At 42.3% G+C, this 21293-nt stretch overlaps 1 protein-coding gene across 2 annotated transcripts in view; it reads right to left on the reverse strand.

Moving 5' to 3' along the window:
• The window catches only part of LOC110521841 (anoctamin-8), a 58932-nt gene extending 48542 nt beyond the window's left edge, over positions 1-10390 (reverse strand). Inside the window, exon 1 of one of the 2 annotated variants that reach the window (XM_021599755.3) lies at positions 9809-10390. In XM_021599755.3, the coding sequence (XP_021455430.3) occupies positions 9809-9977 (169 nt within the window). In that variant the 5' untranslated portion in view covers positions 9978-10390. Of the gene's footprint in view, positions 1-9788 lie in introns of both variants that reach the window. The other variant, XM_090232121.1, reaches the window with a different exon arrangement.
• Between the last annotated feature and the right edge of the window lie 10903 nt (positions 10391-21293).

Raw genomic sequence — 21293 nt, forward strand, 5'->3', positions numbered from 1 at the left:
GCTGCTGATCTCGAGCTCTTATCACTGCTATTATAGGCCTAGGTTTTATCTGTAGAAAGGTCCTATTGTAGTGGTAGATACAGTACATGTTCATGGACGGTTCCCAGGCAGATCGATACCCCGAGGATGTAGAAATTACAGCCCTTAGATCCACTCGCAATCGGCGTTCCAATTCACCACAAAGTTGTTTGATGGGCTTGAGGTCAGGGCCCTGTGCAGGCCAGTCAAGTTCTTCCACACCAATCTCAACAAACAATTTTTGTACGGACCTCGCTTTGTGCACAGGGCATTGTCATGCTGAAACAGGAAAGGGCCTTCCCCAAACTGTTTCCACAAGTTGGAAGCACAGATGTGTACCATGACCAGTCTTTCAAAGCATTTCCTGGCTACAGATGTGAGTGCTATGGGCTATAGTTATTTAGTCAGGTTACCTTGGCGTTCTTGGGCACGGGGACTAGGGTGGTCTGCTTGAAATATGTGGGTATTACAGACTGGGTCAGGGAAAGGTTGAAAATGTCAGTGAAGACACTTGCTAGCTGATTAGCGCATGCTCTGAGTACGGGTCCTGATAATCCGTCTGGCCCTGCAGCCTTGTGAATGTTACCTGTTAAAAGGTCTTACTCACATCGGATACGGAGAGCGCAATCACACAGTCGTGCTCTCATGCATGGTTCAGTGTTGCTTGCCTTGAAGCGAGCATAGAAGGCATTTGGCTCATCTGGTAGGCTTGCGTTATCAGCAGCACGCGTCTGGATTTCCCTTTGTAATCCATGATATTTTGCAAGCCCTGCCACATCTGACGAGTGACAGGATTCAATCTAATAGTATGATTCGATTTTAGTCCTGTATTGACGCAATTCTGAGGACATCAACATAAGACAAAAACACTTAGATTTCTAAAGTGGAAATGTCGGGTGCAGAATCAGGGTATAGAGAAGGTTTTGCACTGCATTTTCCTGACAGCCTATTTGTGAGAGGTTCTCATGCAACACTGCACAAAAGCAGGCGACCCTCTTGTTTTAGTTTTGCTGAGGGGTCAAAAGTGGCACAAGAACCACAGCGAGGAGTTTGGTTAGCAACTGTGTTTTAATCACGTTGCCGATGCACCGAAAGATAACTAATATAAAACGTATTCAGAACTGAATCTGTCATCTATTTTTGGAATAACCAATTAGGAAAAGAGGAGAGACAGTGATGAACTGGTGCTGAAATACTAATGCCTGAAAATGGACCAGAAAGTGTTCCTCTCCCCTGTAGGCTAACTAAAAAGCTCTTCGGTAGAGGGTAGAGTAGAGGGTAGAGAGGAGCTGATCTGGTGATATTTCCCATGTCATGACTGAGGCTAAAAACAGCCTTCCTCTGCATGGCTCCATCGCCATTGTACTTCTACTGGCCTTGCTTAGCAACAACTACAAAAATCCCCCCCTGCTCAGGGAGGATAAAGGAGAGGGATTCTCAGTTTCCATGAGAATTGCAATATCTATTTACACACACCAAAGTACAGCAGTATTGACTCTGCAGGCAGCGATCATAGGGTGACATGTTCAAGAAAGACATTCAAAAGCCTCTCTGTATTGGCAAGGTGGATGTTTATAGATGAAATGCAAACATTTCTCATGTCTAGAATAGACCTAACTTTTAGGAACAGAGTCCACATGCATCCACAAGCCAGTCAAAACCATAACCACAGGCTCTTGAGTAAGAGGCAGGCTGACTAGATTTCACCCTCAGACAGACAAGATAAATGTATGACCAGTTCCACTCTTGCATTTTTCATCTCTGGAAGAACGATAGAAACACAAGACAGCAACTTGAGACAGAGAACGGACTGGAGGGCCCCACCAGGTTGCTCACAACTACTCTCATCATCCCTAAATATGTCCCGTAGAATGCACAGCAACTGCTATCTTAAATCTACCCGGTCTTTGGGTCGTTCCATGAAATTAATGCCCTTTGCTTCCCTTTGATACTTGTAAGTAGAAATTGTAAACCAATATTGAATTTTAAAAGCCTGTTATATTCAATGAAGTGCCCTTTAATGTAGACCTAAATGTTAACCTAAGTATACCTCATAATATCTATAGCTACTTCATCATGGATTTAACCCAAGTACAAGCTATACACACTATGCAGGCTAGTTTGTAGGCTCTTTTTACCCTGACAACATTGGATCACTTCTCATAAGACATTGTAACCAGGTTGTGCAATGGACTGGCTGTTAAAATATCAAAAACATCACTGTGCTTTTCCTATAAAGCAGAAGTCTATGGTGCTATGAGAGGAGAAGTCTGTAAATAGGTAGTTATCAATAAAACGTCACAATAAGGCACAGAGTGTGGGATTTGCCTGCTGGGGGGCTAGGAGACCCTCAACTGGCAACTGCACATCGGTTTCAAGGGATTGTTAAATAAATATGAACTATTGGGTTGTAATATCACCTCGAAGAGCGTAGTCGGAACAACAAAATGTCAGATTATTCCAAATGTAGCTCTATCAGAGTTATACAGCAAGTACAGTGGGGCAAAGTATTTAGTCAGCCACATATTTTGCAAGTTCTCCCACTTAAAAAGATGAGAGAGCCTATAATTTTCATCATAGGTACACTTCAACTATGACAGACAAAATGAGAAAAGAAATCCAGAAAATCACATTGTAGGATTTTAATGAATTTATTTGCAAATTATGGTGGAAAATAAGTATTTGGTCAATAACAAAAGTTGATCTCAATACTTTGTTATATACCCTTTGTTGGCAATGACAGAGGTGAAGACTTACAGAAAATGTTTGACAAGGTTTTCACACACTGCTGGTATTTTGGCCCATTCTTCCATGCAGAGCTCCTCTAGAGCAGTGATGTTTTGGGGCTGTTGCTGGGCAACACAGACTTTCAACTCCCTCCAAAGATTTTCTATGGGGTTGAGATCTGGACACTGGCTAGGCCACTCCAGGACCTTGAAATTCTTCTAACGAAGCCACTCCTTCGTTGCCCAGGCGGTATGTTTGGGATCATTGTCATGCTGAAAGACCCAGCCACGTTTCATCTTCAATGCCCTTGCTGATGGAAGGAGGTTTTCACTCAAAATCTCACGATACATGGCCCCATTCATTCTTTCCTTTACACGGATCAGTCGTCCTGGTCCCTTTGCAGAAAAACAGCCCCAAAGCATGATGTTACCACCCCCATGCTTCACAGTGGGTATGGGGTTCTTTGGATGCAACTCAGCATTCTTTGTCCTCCAAACACAACGAGTTGAGTTTTTACCAAAAAGTTATATTTTGGTTTCATCTGACCATATGACATTCTCCCAATCTTCTTCTGCATCATCCAAATGCTCTCTAGCAAACTTCAGACGGGCCTGGACATGTACTGGCTTAAGCAGGGGGACACGTCTGGCACTGCAGGATTTGAGTCCCTGGCGGCGTAGTGTGTTACTGATGGTAGGCTTTGTTACTTTGGTCCCTAACCCGGGCGACGCTAGGCCAATTGTGCGTCGCCCCACGGACCTCCCGGTCGCGGCCGGTTACGACAGAGCCTGAGCGCGAACCCAGGAACTCTGATGGCACAGCCCTTAACCACTGCGCCACCCGGGAGGCCCTTGGTGTCTTTTATACTGATAACAAGTTCAAACAGGTTCCATTAATACAGGTAACGAGTGGAGGACAGAGGAGCCTCTTAAAGAAGAAGTTACAGGTCTGTGAGAGCATAAAAAAAAAATATTTAAAAAAAAACTGATGATGGTGTAGTTCTCGCCATGCTCTTCAAGCGGTGATATTAAAACCAAATAGTTAGCTATAACATTTATTTAACAATCCCTTGAAAACAGCACATAGTTGTCAATGGTTTTCTGAGAAGCTGGGGGGGGTCTTCTTGCTCCCCAGTAGCCAAATTGAATACTCTACACCGTATTGTGACGTTAGAATAAAATAGGATCAGATAGAATGTCTACTGCAATGTCTACAGTAAAAAGTATAGGTTCTTGCTTCTACAAATGTGGTGGTGAGTTTGATGCTTTTGCATAAATTGTCTTGCCTTTCAGTGCTGTCACAGAGGGTTGGTGTGCACTATTAGAAAAAAAGTGTTCTTCGGCTGTCCCCAATAGGAGACATTTTTGATTCCAGGCAGAAACCGTTTTTAGTTCCAGATAGAACCCTCTGTGGAAAGGGTTCTACCTGGAACCAAAAAGGGTTCTTCAAAGGGTTCTCCTATAGTCCTAAATTCAGGAAATAAGTTAGCTCTGGTTCGTTCAGCCATCCCTATGGTAAAAACAAAGGGGGAAAGAATAGGGTTTTGGAATAAATGAAATTAAGGTCTGAGGTTAACACAGGCTTAGGAGATCTTATACGTTTGGTTCTATGAGATAATAGCAGTCAGTTAACATGACTATGACTTATGAAGCCTGTATGTCATTTGTTTTTTATTATTATATAATATTCACAAAAAGGGACGTAAGCAGATGAAGATTAATCCTACAAAAACATTTTCCTCATAGGCTTTGTCCAACGAACCACGGCGGTGTTGGTGCCTACAAAAAGAAGCTATTGCTATTTCTCTCTAAGGAGGCAGCCAAAGAACCCTTTTGGGTTCTAGATAGCACCTTTCTTTCTAAGAGTGTATTTAAACCAACTTGTGTGACATTGGACCTGTCTAAATCTGCTTAAAGCAGAGCGGAGGACTCCTTGCTGAGGGGTAAAAAGAGAGAAACAGAGAAAGTGGAATCCCTGTCAGTGCCAAGGGTGTGTGGATGATGTGTGCTGAGACAGTGTGCATATCCCTGCTTAGAGGGATAGTTCGGGATTTCGGCAATCTACTTCCCCAGAGTCAGATAAACTTGTTGATACCATTGTTTTGTATCTGCATGCAGTTTGAACGAAGTTCCAAACTATCGTTAGTGCAACGACTGGAAGTCTATGAGTCTATAACACGAGTTAGCACTGACTTGTGAAACTACCTCTAGCTTCCTTTATACTGGACACAGACATAAAAACGTTATCCACGATTGACAAAATACCGATCTATTCCTTTTACAACATTTTACTTGTGCCTTATTGCACAAGGAGAATCGCCTTTATTAATGCTGAGTTCTGAATAAAGAAACTTAAATAAGTTTACACAAACGAAAATGGACCCCCCATCCTATCTCACCAAAATCACAGAATAGATCGAGTGCCACTTTCTGAGGTTGTTTGAGTCGGCAGAGTGAAAACGCTTCTCGTGATCTGATCGTTTTAGACAGGAGGGGAGTTTCTCAATATGCAAACTCCCGTGCTCCACACTCTCATGCTCAGAGTTTGTTCTCCAAGAGTGTTCGAGTTTAGTCTTAACTTGGGGACTCGTATCGCTCAAATCAGTGCTTCACTTGATCTATAGAGAGAAATGCAGTAAAACCAATGGGAATTAGAAAATATACTTGTTATAAATACAGTTCAAGTACATGTTTAGAGGAGTAACCCTCTTCACAACCAATACCTATTAAATCAGGTTAGGGAAACTCCACAGAAAATTTTGCTTGTCTTTGACTTTAAGAATGGATGTCCCTTCCAAACAACAAAAACAAAAACACTGATGTTCTGGTTGAATGAATATCCACCATAAAACCCATGCCCTGATTTCACTACTGTAACCATCTGTATCTTATCAGCACCACCACTCTGCACTGGAGTGGTCAATACTTTCTGAAACTACGGAGACGCCCCAAATGGCAGCCTATTCCCCTGGTCAAAAGTAGTGGACCACATAGGGAACAGGGTACCATTTGGGACTCATCCTAAGATGACTATGTTATATGATGGACATGTAATTAATGTGGAGGACGAGGGAGGGGACTGAGAGGGTGAGGTCACAAAGGACGGTGTCTTAATGGATCAAAGCTACTTTAGGCTAACTGAAAAAGGATTAGGAAGACTTGCTTAAAACATGGAGAAGAAACATCCAATCCTCCCGCCCGGCTAAAACAGAGAGCAGGGCTGAGAGGGAATCAGGCATCAGGACTCAACATGCTGTGTGGCGGCGTGGCGCTGACAGACACTGACACGTGTGAAAGCAGTTATGTGATATGTTAATCATGATGAAAGTCTGCACTGACTCCCCAGCTCTTCTCCCCCATGAACCAACTGGGAAATACAGCCCATAATATATACTACACAAAGTGTACAAAACATTAGGAACACCTTCCTAATATTGACTGGCACCATCATTTGCCCTCAGAACACTCAATTCGTCGGGGAATGGACTCTACAAGGTATCAAGCATTCCATAGGGACGCTGTCCCATGTTGACTCCAATGATTCCCAGAGTTGTGTCAAGTTGGCTGGATGTCCTTTGGGTGGTGGACAATTCTTGATACACACGGGAAACTGTTGTGTGTACTGCCATGACCTGTTCAAAGAACTTACATGTTGTCTTGCCCATTTACCCTATGAATGGCACACATACACAACCCATGTCTCTGTCTCAATTGTCTCAAGGCTTAACAATATTTCTTTAACTTGTCTCCCACTCTTCATCTACACTGATTGAAGTGGATTTAAAATGGCCGGGCGGCCAGCTCTAGGAAGAGTTGGTGCTTCCAAACTTCTTCCATTTAAGAATGATGGAGGCCAATGTGTTCTTGGGGACCTTCAATGCTGCAGAAATATTTTGTTACCCTTCCCCATAGTCCTGTCTCAGAGCTCTACGGACAATTCCTTCGAGCTTGGTTTTTGCTTTGACATGCACTGTCAACTGTGGGACCTGAATTTACCACAGGTGGACTCCGATCAAGTTCTAAAAACATCAAGTATGATCCATGGAAACAGGATGCAAGTGAGCTCAATTTCGAGTCTCATAGCAAAGGGTGTGAATACTTATGTAAATAAGGTATTTCTGTTTTTATATTTTATTTCTAAAAACCTGTTTTCGCTTGGTCATTATGGGGTATTGTGTGTAGATTGATGAGGAAAATAAATAATTTCATAAATTCTAGAATAAGGCTATAACGTATCAAAATCTGGAAAAAGGGAAGGGGTCTGAACACTTTCCGAATGCACTGTACAAAGTAAAAGTGCTATACATCAAATTCCTTGTATTAAGCAAACCAGACGGCACGATTTTCTTTATTTTTTTGTATTCCTATTTTCCACCATAATTTGCAAATAAATTGAATAAAAATCCTACAATGTGGTTTTCTGGATTTTTTTTTCTCATTTTGAAGAAGCTGCTAGCGCTGCCTGTTGCCTCCCGTCAGTTCAGCTTGTGCTGCTCTCAGCTGATCCCAACGATCGCAGAGAAACACGCTGATCTACGGACGGATTTCTGACAACAGTCACTCTTAACCTCTATGCGATCGGTATTCACCTCTGAAGGTAAATAATGTCCTTACATTCAGTAATCTAGCTGATTTGTCATCATGAGGGTCCCAGAGATAAAATGTAGCATCATCTTGTTTGATAAAATCCAATTTTATATTAAAATGTAGTAACTGGGTTCTACAGTTTGAACCCCTGCTGTGTAATAATTTAGCTAGCTATTCTGCATATTTCATAGAGTCATAGAGTGCAGTGATATCAAAAATTAGGAACTAAGTTTAAAAAAAATTTAATAGCGGATGATCGGGAATCCTAACATTTTAGGATGAGTCCCACGTCCTACAAGACAGATCGGATGAGGGAAGTGCATCACGTTGGAGTGATGCCATCTGACGTAAGACAATGGGCCTATATAGCGTTTGTAAAATCATCAACATCTGTTTCAATTCAACCCAGAATTTAACTAAAAATAGACAATAAAATAAGCCTAGGGTTTCAAGCTCTGGTTGATTTCAAATGTAATGATATATACTGATATTGAATTGTGTTCGGATGTCAACGCATCCAAATATCAATACTGCTTGGATAGTTCCATCTGTGACACTGACTTAGTCTGGCTTTAATTCCAGTTTGTCTACAGATGAATAATTGATATGTTGGATTCAATTCTCCATCTCAACCCAAAATCAAGGTAAAGAATAGGAATAATTCAAACTTCATTTAAAGTGCATTTAAAAGTTTGATTTAGACCCTATTCTTTAACTTTTTGGGGGGTTGAGAAGGAGACATGAATCCAACATATCAATTATCAATTTGTAGACAAACAAAGTCAGTGGCACAGATGGAACCAACTATCCAAACAGAAGACAAATCTCCTTCAAATGTTGATATTTGGTTGCGTTGACAACCAAACACAATTCAATATAATTTTGAAATACAATAAATAGCCTATTAACTTAGACATATTAAACAAACTATATGTTGGATTCATGTCTCCAACTCAACCACAAATACAAGTTAAAGAAGGGGATTAAGACAGTGGCTCAGATGGAACAATCAACAAGCAGTAGATACATCGCCTTTAAATGTTGATATTTGGTTGCGTTGTCAACCAAACACAATTCAATATTACTTTTTTAATACTAAAGTTAAGGCTAACATTCCACATTAAAATGGCCACATTGAGGTTACTGTAACTATAAATGTCTTCTTATGTAATTACATAAAGTGTGCATGTTCAAGATTGCATGCATAGGTTATAGCAGGTCTGTGGAGATCTTCACCATTGCTGCAATAATCTGCGCAAAATCTTGAACGGCATTGATGACTTGCACTTATATTTTTATGTATTTTCAACTGCAATCCAGGCCACTTGGTTCTGCTATTAACACACTGATAACACAATAAAATGTTGTATAAATAAACAATCAGGGACAGCTGTCTATCGTTGTCTCTGATTGGAAACCATACTTAGGTAGCTTTTGCCCACATGGGTTTTGTGGGTTGTTGTTTTCTGTATGGTTTAGTTTCCTTACAGAACTGTTCGTTTTCCTCTTTGTTCGAGTGTTCTGAGTTAATAAAATATCATGAACATGTGCCACGCTGAGCTTTGGTCCAGTCATTTACAGGAAGAGGATCATTACACTAACTAAACCAAAAATCAGATATTGTTTTTCCATTGGAATTTGTTGATGCTTTTAGATGGTTGCAAGCATAGTGATAACACATTGGAAATTCAACAAATTATTTTTGCATGGGTAAATAAATATTGTAATCTCATTGCTCAACATCAACCAAATATTACCCAATTATCCACATTGAAATTTAGTTTTAGTTTTAGTTTGAACAGGCTATATAGCCTAAGTTTTCGTGGTAAACGGTTAAAACCAGACCATTTGAAAACTCAAAATACAGCAGCCCTAATCCATAAAATGCTGCCCATTGGGCACAGAAATCAGTTCAACGTCTAGTTTTTAATTTAATTTTGGTTGAGTTGTCAACAAAACATCCCACCATGCCATTGGATGGATTTAGGTTAAAAGTTGGGTGAAAAAAATAAATGCCATTATGTTGATGACTTTTTACAAATCCAATCAGTTTTCCACATTGATTCAAAGTCCCCACGTTTATATTTTGGGGGTTGAATTCACGTGGAAATAACGTTGATTCAACCAGTTTTTGCACAGTGGATGGTAATTCCAGGTTGTTGCTGGATATTACAGGCTAAACCTCCCACATGTCAAACCTACAACACACACATATGGAGTGAGTGTTAGCAGGCTAGCCTAGAGACAGCGACGATGATACTGTAAATGTAAGGACAAATACACCCTTCTACAAACAATATATGATGTGGGCTGTTTCTATGGTGGCCATGTGCCTGAAAAGACGAAAGGACGGTGCGGCGCCGGTCCTATAATGCTCGTCTCGTTTCCCGTCGCATCTACCCGTCCCGTCGCCGCAATTCTAACTACATTATATTTCCGCCCACAAGCCAAACTGACCCTTTGAAATACGGGCTCACCCAGTACACCGGAGGACGTTTGCTGCGAGGAGGCAGAACTTGGATCTGTCTTTTCTCCCTCGCGTTGCGATCGGTGTCTGTGCCAAAAGCCCTCGGTGCGGTCTCTGCTGTCGGAGGAGCTGATACTGACAGCTGCAGCTGCTGCTCCCGTCGCCCCGGTCTCAGGCATGCTCTTTCAGTGGGGTGTAACGGACGATACTCTCCGGGAAAAGGGAGAATGAAATCGCATCTCAGGCAGGCAAAGCATGGACCGCGACAGACCGGTGGGTCAGAGAGACAGAGGTTAAATTAACGTGAAGTGATGGTTGTTGTGCTCTTGCCTCATCCTGGTTTGCAGCAGATGGATAGCGCTCGGTTGATTCTTAAGTATCGAGGAGGGACAAAGAGAAAAGGGGAGACGTCGGCTACAGCCAGCCACCACACACAGACACATGCACTGGAAATAAAATATCGTTATTTTCCTCCTTGCCCTCCAAGAGAGCATTTCAATAAATACACCTTTCTCTGACCTCTGCAAACAGCCAGAGAGCAAATTGTTTTTTATAGAACGACTACCCGATGCAGAAGCGCCACCCCCCATCTGATATCAGTCAAAATACTAAACGATTTACTTTCCAATCCCACTGGTCACGCTGTCATTTCAACGTAGATAATTGGGTACTATTTGGTTGAGACGTTGATCAATGATATTACAACCTATAGTCACCCACTCAAAAATACAAAAGTTAGTAAAATGTCCAATGTATTATCATGATGCTTTCAACCATCTACTAGTAAAACCACAACCAAATTCCAAGGGAAAAACAATGTCAGATTGTTGGTTAAATTGGCACCCAAATGTCTGTCACTGTTCTTTCAACCATTTAAAGGGACATCAAAGTTAAAATGGGAATACAATGATCTATATTGTGTTTATGTATACAGCAGATTAGTGTGATATCACTGCTTCATCTAATAGCACAACCAAATGATGCTGGATTGCAGTTGAGATGCATTACCAGTAGTACTACTGTTCAATACTTTGTGCAGATTATTACAGCAATTGTGAAGATCACCACTGACCTGTGATGACCTATGGGTTCTATCTTGAACATGTATGCTTTACATGATTGCGTAAGAAGAAATGTATTGTTACAGTAACCTCAAAATGTGGCTGTGGATGTGTTACTCCATTTTCAGGTTGAATGTTACTTTAGTTTATAGCCTTAACATTAGGATATTTACTATATTACAAAAGTAAGGCTTAAAAAACAAGATATATATTTTATCAATAATGTCTGTTAATACCGAAAAGGCTTTGACCATCTTGAATGGCCTTTTCTATTTCAAATTTGGAAGCTTTCAACTTTCCAGCTGGAATAATAAATGTAATAAAACATATTATATAAATGTTTCTTAAATAAAAAATATACACAAATAATACATTATCTGATGAAATTGCTTTAGAAAGTGGCACATGACATGGTTGTCCTCTCTCCCTCCAGTTTTCACTGGCAATTGAACCGCTTGCAGAAAGAATTTGACAATAACCAAATGTAACAGGTGCCAGTATTGGTATGCATGAATATAAACTAATCTTATTTGCAGATGATCTCCTGATATACCTGACCAATATTGAAAACTCAATGCCCCACTTGTTAAAAATATTTTCAAAATACTCTAAAATCTCAGGATATACAATGAACGTGAAAAAAAACCATGAAATAATGGCAATCGGAAAAATAAAAAGAATAGCTCATGATCTACAGCAATCCTTTAAGTGGAACACAAAAAATATCAAATACTTAGGGCGCTAAATGATAAACAAATGTATAAAGATACATTTATCCCATTAACCAACAATATGAAAACAGATTTATTTCTTCCATTTTATCTTCCCATAAATCTTACAGGTAGGTAGAATAAGCCTCTTCAGAATGGTAATACCAATTACCCCACCGAAGACATCCTTTAAAAAAGTATACAGTGGGGCAAAAAAGTATTTAGTCAACCACCAATTGCGCAAGTTCTCCCACTTAAAAAGATGAGAGGCCTGTAATTTTCATTATTAGGTACACTTCAACTATGACAGACAAAATGAGAAAAGAATAATCCAGAAAATCACATTGTAGGATTTTTAATGAATTTAATTGAGCTCACGTGCATCCTGTTTCCATTGCAACTTGATTGGAGTCCACCTGTGGTAAATTTAATTGATTGTACATGATTTGGAAATGCAAACATCTGTCTATATAAGGTCCCACAGTTGACAGTGCATGTCAGAGCCAAAACCCAGCCATGAGGTAAAAGGAATTGGCCGTAAAGCGCCAAGACAGGATTGTGTTGAGGCACACATCTGGGGAAGGGTACCAAAAAAGCTCCTCTCCTCAGCTGTGAAATGGCATAATAAAGCTCACAGCTTGTCCTGTCTGGGAGGATTACCTACATTATGATTGATTTATGTCTTCATGGATATGGGGTAGCAGGTAGCCTAGTGGTTAGAGCGTTGGGCCAGTAACTGAGTGGTTACAAGATCGAATCCCCAAGCTGACAAGGTACAAATCTGTCGTTCTGCTCCTGAACAAGGCCGTTAACCCAATGTTCCTAGGCTGTCATTTAATGCCTTAAAGCATATTTCTTGGTCTTCATACATTTTCCATGTAAACACTGTAATAAATGCCATTCTCTTTCGCAAAGCCAAATGTTCTCTAGTTTCTAAAAGCATAAAGGTGAATTGAGACCTAATTTATTTACTTTGTCAAACCATGTCAACATGTGGAGCACACTGTGCAACTCAGTTTCAATATACTCATCCTGTACTTGTCAATAGACTATATTGGTATAGTCGTAATATTGATGTTAGCCGAATCTTTGACATATTTTTAAGCTAACAATTATTTCAGGTACCATCCCTAAGATCTGGAAGGTGGCCGGCCCATATACTCACCCTTCACAAAGGTGGTAACCCGTGTGACCTAAATCATTTTCGCCCCATTTCCAAACTCTCTTGCCTAGCAAAAATTGTAGAATTCTATAATCCCTCAATTCCTACCAAACAAAAATATAAACGCAACATGTAAAGTGTTGGTACCATGTTTCATGTGCTGAAATAAAATATCCCAGAAATGTTCCAAATGCACAAAACCCCTATTTCTCTCAAATGTTGTGTACAACTTTATTACCATCATTGTTAGTGAGCATTTCCAGTCGGCAAGATAATCCATCAAACTAACAGGTGTGGGATACCAAGAAGCAGATTAAACAGCATGATCACAGCCCGGGCAGGGTCGAAGATTAGTTTTGGCCAGTATTCGTTGATGTTTCACATATGCTTTATAGTGCAGCTCAGGGTACCAATCGCTCCAGGATCCGGATCATACAGAGATACACTATATATACAAAAGTATGTGGACACCCCTTCAAATTAATGGATTTGGTATTTCAGCCACACCAGTTGCTGGCAAGTGAATAAAATCGAGCACACAGCCATGCAATTTTCTTAGACAAACATTGGCAGTAGAATGGCCTTACTGAAGAGCTCAGTGACTTTCAACGTGGCACCGTCATAGGATGCTACCTTTCCAACAAGTCAGTTTGTCAAATTTCTGCCCTTCTAGAGCTGCCCCAGTCAACTCTAAGTGCTGTTATTGTGAAGTGGAAATGTCTAGGAGCAACAACGGCTCAGCCATGAAGTGGTAGACAACACAAGCTCACAGAATGGGACCACCGATTGCTGAAGCGCGTAGCATGTAAAAAATGTTTGTCCTCGGTTACAACACTCACTACTGAGTTGCAAACTGCCTTTAGAAGCAATATCAGCACAACAACTGTTCATCGTGAGCTTCATGAAATGGGTTTCCATGGCGAGCAGCGGCACACAGGCCTAAGATCACCATGCGCAATGCCAAGCGTCGGCTGGAGTGGTGTAAAAATCACTGCCATTGGACTCTAAAGCAGTGGAAACGTGTTCTCTGGAGTGATGAATCACGCTTCACCATCTGCCAGTTGACGGATGAATCTGGGTTTGGCAGATGCCAGGAGAACACTACATGCCCAAATGCATAGTGCCAACTGTAAAGTTTGGTGGATGAGGAATAATGGCCTGAGGCTGTTCTTTGTCTGGGCTAGGCCCCTTAGTTCCAGTGAAGGACAATTTTAACGCTACAGCATACAATGAAATTGTAGACGATTCTGTGCTTCTAACTTTGTGGCAACAGTTTGGGGAAGGCCCTTACCTGTTTCGGCATGACAATTCCCCCATGAACAAAGTGAGGTCCATACAGAAATGTTTATCAAGTTTGGTGTGGAAGAATTTGACTGGCCTGCACAGAGCCCTGACCTCAACCCAATCAAACACCGTTGGGATGAATTGGAATGCTGACTGCGAGCCAGACCTAATCACCCAACATCAGTGCCTGCCCTCACAAATGCTCTTGTGGCTGTATAGAAGCAAGTCCCCGCAGGCTTCTAGTGGAAACCTTCCCAGAAGAGTGGAGGCTGTTAATGCAGCAAAGGGAGGACCAACACCATATTAATGCGCATGATTTTGGAATGAGATGTTCAACAAATAGGTGTCTACATACCTTTGGTCATGTAGTGTATGTGAAACTGCCCAGAATACATTTCATAGTTAAAAATAATCTACTTAATGTTAACTGGCTAACAAAAGTTTAATGACCAAAAGGAAATAACGAATATTGATTGTGTTGCAACTATGTGTTAACTAGCTTAATTCGCTAAATTAACTAAAATACAAAATAATGTGTTCAAACAAGGGCAAAGGGGCGACATGGACTGTCTGTGAAACTAAGACCTTCTGGAGATCTGGGGAGATGAGAGTATCAAGGTAGAACTGGCAAACACCCACAAAAATATGGTGGTGCATGGGTACATTTGCGAACATATGGGGGAAAAAGGCTACTCAAGGAATGCAGAGCAGTGTTGGACATAAAAAAAAATTAAACAACTAATTTCAGTTAGGGATGCACTCAGGAAGCTTTTGGCGGATGAAAAAGACAAGTGTCAATATTGTGACATGATTGACGCCATCATTGGCTCACGCCCAACAAGAAAGACAATCGGAACTGTGCATACATTGTCATAGATGAGTCCTATGCCTACTGCTGCAAATCAAAGTCCAAACCAGACACTGAACAGTTCATCATCTGAAATTAACGATTCCTTCCCTAGTGGTAAGTTGACAGTAGGGTATGCATAGCAATTGTACACTGTAGGTTAACGTGAGCTAGCTAGCAAAATAATTCTAACAACATTAGACCAAGTAACATTAATCTACGATTAGTCCACTGGTGATGTACACGTCCATTGCTTACAATAGGTAGACTATGTGAAGCAATGATACATTGTAGCAATTATACACTGTAACAATGGCAATGGTACACTACTGTAAGTTACCGGTAGCTAGCTAGTAAAATAATAACAGTAGGCCATGTAATGTATGGTTTGCCTGTGAGTAGTCCCATTGATGATGCAAGTACGTTGCTTACAATACATAGACCTTTTATCTAACCTACTAGCCAGCTCAGTCACATTTCAACTTATTTTGGTTACAGTAATCAATACTGCAAATGTATTCAAGCCTTGAATATTTGTTTTTCAGGTGAACCTGCTTGTGCTTCAAGGGACATTATCCAGCAAGTGGGGACCTGTACCACCAGTGACAAAGAGGAAAAGGAAGACACCTGACACACACAGCACCACGGCAGCAATTGCGGACACAGAATAAACAATTTGAGGAGTGTGTGAAGTTGGAGATTGATCGCCTCTTGAGAGAGAATGAGCAGGTAGATAAAATGGTGGCATGGACAGCAAATGAGGAGAAGAACAGCGAAAGGCAGGTTCAGCAAATGGATGAACTCCTCAACGAGAATAAGAGCTTTGTTACTGTGTTTCAGCAGCTGTTGTAAAGGACGTCACGCTGCTTGCTTACCGAGTGCCACTTCCTCTGCCTTGCTAGCACAATTGACTGCTCTCCGGAAGCTTCTTAACAGTCAGCGCCACGCGAAAAGCTAGCTATTCGTTGGTGCAAGTGGAGAGACTTCAGGCTGAGGAGTAAGTTTCACACATCCGCATGTGCTACAGTACATTCATCCCTGAAAATGACTCAATAGCGACCCCAGCATTGTAGATCCGACTTACTCGGCACCCCTGTAAAGGATGTCATACTGCTTGCTTAGCGAGTAGCACTTCCTCCCGATTCGACCCATACCTGGCGCAAATGCGGAACCTCTGCCTTGCTAGCATACGTGACCGCCCTCCTGAAGCGTCTTACCAGTCGGCACGATGCGAAAAGCTAGCGATTCGCTTGCGCAAGTGGGGACACTTCAGGCTGAGGAGTAAGTATCACACATCCCCATGTGCTACATTGGCAAACACATTTGAATGTGTGGCAGAAGCCCTTGTCCCACCTCATGAAAGCTGTCCCCCAACAACACAAAGCAGGCCCAAAACACAACGTGGTATCCCCCCACTCCATTTGGAACTTCAGTGTACACAGCCTCAGATGTGACTCACCTACAATGCCTTCAAAAAGTATTCATAACCCTTGACTTATTCCACATTTCATTGTGTTACAGCACAAATTCAAAATTGATCAAATATAGATTTTTTCCCCCCCATCTATACACAATACCCCATAATGACATGAAAACATGTTTTCAGACATTTTGCAAATGTATTGAAAATAAAATACAGAAATAACTCATTTACATAAGTATTCACACCCCTGAGTCAAAACTTTGTAGAAGAACCTTTGGCAGTGATTACAGCTGAGAGTCTTTCTGGGTAAGTCTCGAAGAACATTCCGCACTTGGATTGTGTAACATTTGTCCGTTATTCTTTATAAAATTCTTCAAGATTTTGTCAAATTGGTTGTTGATCATTTGCTAGACAACCATTTTCAGTTCAAGTAGATTTAAGTCAAAAGTGTAACTCAGACACCCAGGAACTTTCACTGTATTCTTGGTAAGCAACTCCAATGTATATTTAATGATTTCAAGCATACCCATAACATGATGCAGCCACCACTATGCTTGAAAATACGGAGAGTGTTACTCACTAATGTGTTGTATTAGATTTGCGCCAAACATAACAATTTGTTTTCAGGATAAAAATACATTTATTTGCCACAAAAAAAAGAACATGCGGTATTGTGTTTTTAAATTCAGGTTGTAACACAACAAAATGTGGAAAAATTCAAAGGGTGTAAATACTTTCTCAAGGCACCGTATTCATAATTGAGAACGAGCCATCAACATCCACCACAACCACATATCGTCATCTGTAGCCATCCGTTGCAAAAATGTTGTCTGATTTAATCAAATACATATCATTGTCACGGCCGTTGTCGGGGTGGAAATGACAGGACCAAGGTGCAGCGTGGTGAGCGTACCTTTTCCCTTATTTATATAAATGTCACCAACAAAACAAGAAACAAAGAAGCGACCGTGAAGCTTACTAGGGCTATAGTGCCATTAACAAAGTCAACTACCCACAAAATACAAAGGGAAAAAGGCTGCCTAAGTATGATTCCCGATCAGAGTCAATGATATACAGCTGTCCCTGATTGAGAACCATACCCGGCCAAAACATAGAAACAGAAAACATAGAAATAAGGAAACTAGAATGCCCACCCTAGTCACACCCTGGCCTACCCAAAATAGAGAATAAAAGCCTCTCTATGGCCAGGGCGTGACAGTACCCCCCCCCCCCTTACGGCAGCGGCTCTGGTGCATGACGTAGACCCCCCTCTGCCTCTGGCTCCCCCCACTTTGGTGGCGCCTCTGGTACGGGGACCCTCATCACCGACCCCGGACTGGGGACCCTCGCTGCCGGCCCCGGACTGGGGACCCTCGCTGCCGGCCCCGGACTGGGGACCCTCGCTGCCGGCCCCGGACTGGGGACCCTCGCTGCCGGCCCCGGACTGGGGACCCTCGCTGCTGGCTCCGGACTGGGGACCGTCCCTGGTGGCCCCGGACTGAACCATGGAGCAGGCACAGGACTCACCAGGCTGGGGAGACCTACTGGAGGCCTGGTCCTTGGAGGAGGCACAGGATGAACCGGGCTGTGGGGGAGCACTGGAGATCTGGTGCGTATCCTTGGCACCACTCTTCCGGGCTGAATGCCCACTCTAACCCGGCACCTCCAGAGCGCAGGCACAGGTCGAACCGGGCTGTGGGGGAGCACTGGGGAGCACTTAAACCTTGCACCGCTCCTCTTGGCTGAATGCCCACTTTAGCCCGGCACATGCGGAGCGCAGGCATAGGACAAACCGGGATGTCACAGCGCACCGGAGACACAGTGCGCAGAGCCGGCGCAGGACTCACCGGGCTGTGGAGGCGCACTGGAGGTCTGGAGCATAGAGCTGGCACAAGACGTGCAGGGCTGGGGAGGCGCACAGGAGGCCTGGTGCGTGGGGCTGGCCCAGTCTTCCCCAGACGCACCTCAGGACTAGTATGGAGAGCTGACTCAGGTGACATCAAACTGAGGACACGCTCCTTAGGGCGAATGTCGTAACTTATGCACCAACACAACAGCTCTCTAACTCTCTCCTCCAATCTGCCCATCAACTCCTTAACTGCCTCTGCTTCATTCCCTTCCCTCAAAGTTCACCTTCTTCTCCCCGACTGGCTCTGGTTCCAACCTTGGCTCCGCCAACCGTCCCGTGTGCCCCCCCAGATTTTTTGGGGGGGCGCTGCCTCTTCTGGCCACGCTGCTTGGTCCTTTGGTGGTGGGTAGTTCTGTCATGTTTGTCGTAAGGATCGGACCAAGGCGCAGCGTGGTATGCGTACATTCTCTTTTAATGAATGAACACCGAACAAACCATAAATAAATAAATAAATAAATAAATAAAGGGGGGAGGGGGGGGGGAGAGATTGGCGGAGTCAGGGGTTAGACCTGAGCCAACCTCCCGTGCTTACCGTGGGGAGCGTGTGACTGGTCAGGCACCGTGTTATGCAGCAAACACCTCCATCTTCCCTTCAGTTGACCAAAAGCCCTCTACAGTAATGTGAGAAGGACTGAGCCTCATTAAAGTTGGTCTGCACAGGTGTGATTCCTCCTCTCTCTGAGTAGGGCTTCATCATCCACCAAAGAAGTTGGTAGGCAGAGTCTTCTAATACATTTGGCGCATTCACTCCATGAAAGGTCTCAGTCCATCTTTGGAGTAGTCTGCCCTCGTGACTCTTGGTAAATAGTACTGAATTGACCAGCACATGGGCATCATGAAATTAAATTTGTGATCTATAACCCCTTGTAGGATCACAGAGTATAACCTCTTTCTATTATAATAGTCCCGCTTGTCTTGTGGTGCTAAGTGGGGTATATGAGTGCCATCGATTACTCCACAGCATTGAGGGAATCTTGGTTGACGGTCATGGAATCCGTTTACTATGTCTCTGAACTCAGCCTCCGTTGGTTCTCTTGATGTAAACGTTTAACATTTTCTCCCGGATGAGACCGGCAGTTTGATTAGTGACTGTACATGCAGTTGACAAACCTACACCAAACAATTACGAGATGGTTTCAATCAATCAAATGTGTTTATGAAGCCCTTTTTACATCAGCCGATGTCACAAAGTGCTATACAGAAACCCAGCCTAAAACTATCAGGCAATGCAGATGTAGAAGCACGGTGACTAGGAGAATCTCCCTAGAAAGGCAGGAACCTAGGAAGAAACATAGAGAGGAACCAGGCTCTGAGGGGTGGCCAGTCCTCTTCTGGCTGTGCTGGGTGGAGATTATAACAGTACATGGCCAAGATGTTCATAGATGACCAGCATGGTCAAATAATAATAATCACAGTGGTTGTAGAGGGTGCAAAAGGTCAGCACCTCAGGAGTAAATGTCAGTTGGCTTTTCATAGCCGATCATTCAGAGTTAAAGACAGCAGGTGCGGTAGAGAGAGAGAGTCGACACTCTATATTAGTGGCAAGTCTCCACAGATAAATGGCAACCTGCTGCTCCACAGACAGTGCTTTCCTGCAATGACACTGTTGCTGGACAAGAGAAGGACGAAGAATATCACATAGATTGAGGAATGTTGTCTTCCTCATCCTAAAGTTTGCCTTCCGCTCTCTCTCTCTGTCAGTCCAGCCTTCAAATGCAGTCAGCCACCACTGTGCCTCCCTTGGAACAGCCCATATACTCACGGTAAAAGAGAAATACATGGCTTAGGCCTATTACTTCAAATTGTAAACATGAATGGTAAGCTACAATATAACAATTATAGCCAAAATAATATGTATAACAGATAGCAATGATAGATCTGATAGTGCATGCATTTCAATATCACTTATTTGAAAACAGAATATAAAACATTTTAAATTAAATGATATATGCATGCCATCATGTCCTTTTGGCTAGTGTTCTGATCTGATATTAGATGGCTGGTGCCATCTAACGGACAAAATTGTAACTGCACTTGTGGGTCATGGCTAGAAGGAATCCAGCTTTTGCCAGAATTGACTTTTCGTAGCAGGTTTTGGAGAATTTACGCTGCAGGTTATGAGAATTAGGTTAAGTTTAGGAAAAGGGTTAGGTTTAGCTCAAATGTATATTAAAAAAAATGGACAAAAGCTGAATCCAATCTAGAATGACACAATTTTCGTGACTGTTATTATAGGCTATAGACAACAAGTTGCTCAGAAAAAACAAGGCATCTTTTTACTCACCATGTTGCATGCTTTTGGATGAGAACAGTATGCTGAGAAACATTACATTTCATGAACTCTTGATATATCATTAAAAACGGTTGGCCTTGGCGTTGTTGTGTGAGCCTCCTGTGTCGGTTTACGTGGATAGTTTTCCATTATCCTGCTGCTTTTACATAGTTCAATAAATTGCATAATGGTCTTGATATTTCGGCAATACTGTTTAACTTGGTTCAAGGAAATCATAAGAGAAAGTAAAAAATGTAGTAATGTCACGACTTCCGCCGAAGTCGGCCCCTCTCCTTGTTTGGGCGGCATTTGGTGGTCGAAGTCACCAGCTTTCTAGCCATCGCCGCTCCATTCTTCATTATCCATTGGTTTTGTGTTGTTCCATTCACACCTGGTTTGCATTCCCCAATCACACTACATGTATTTATTCCTCTGTTCCCCCTCATGTCTTTGTGTGTAATTATTTTGTGTGTTACGTGTTGTTCGCACTAGGCTAAGCGTTTGTTCTTTTCCGTGTGTTTTCACTAAGCTTATTTGTATTGCTATTCATTATTGTTGTGTGACATTTGTGCGCGATACACTCTTTGCCTTGCTGGCTGATAGAGGTTTTGACGCAGCTGCGTTCATCTGTATATCTCTACTGCTGAAATAGTGAGTGTGCGCCTGCCTGTTCACAATTCTCTGCTCTCCTGCACCTGACTTCATCACAAGTACGCACATGCCTGACAAGTAAATTGGTCTCCATTTTTAAGTTAGCTGGGTTTTAATACAGACAGTCCCAGAATTCCAAAAACGCACTCTGATACACTTTAAAAACAAATAATTTT

This window comes from Oncorhynchus mykiss, chromosome 4 (assembly GCF_057628025.1).
Source record: "Oncorhynchus mykiss isolate SJ-2025 chromosome 4, ASM5762802v1, whole genome shotgun sequence".
Lineage (NCBI taxonomy): Eukaryota > Metazoa > Chordata > Actinopteri > Salmoniformes > Salmonidae > Oncorhynchus > Oncorhynchus mykiss.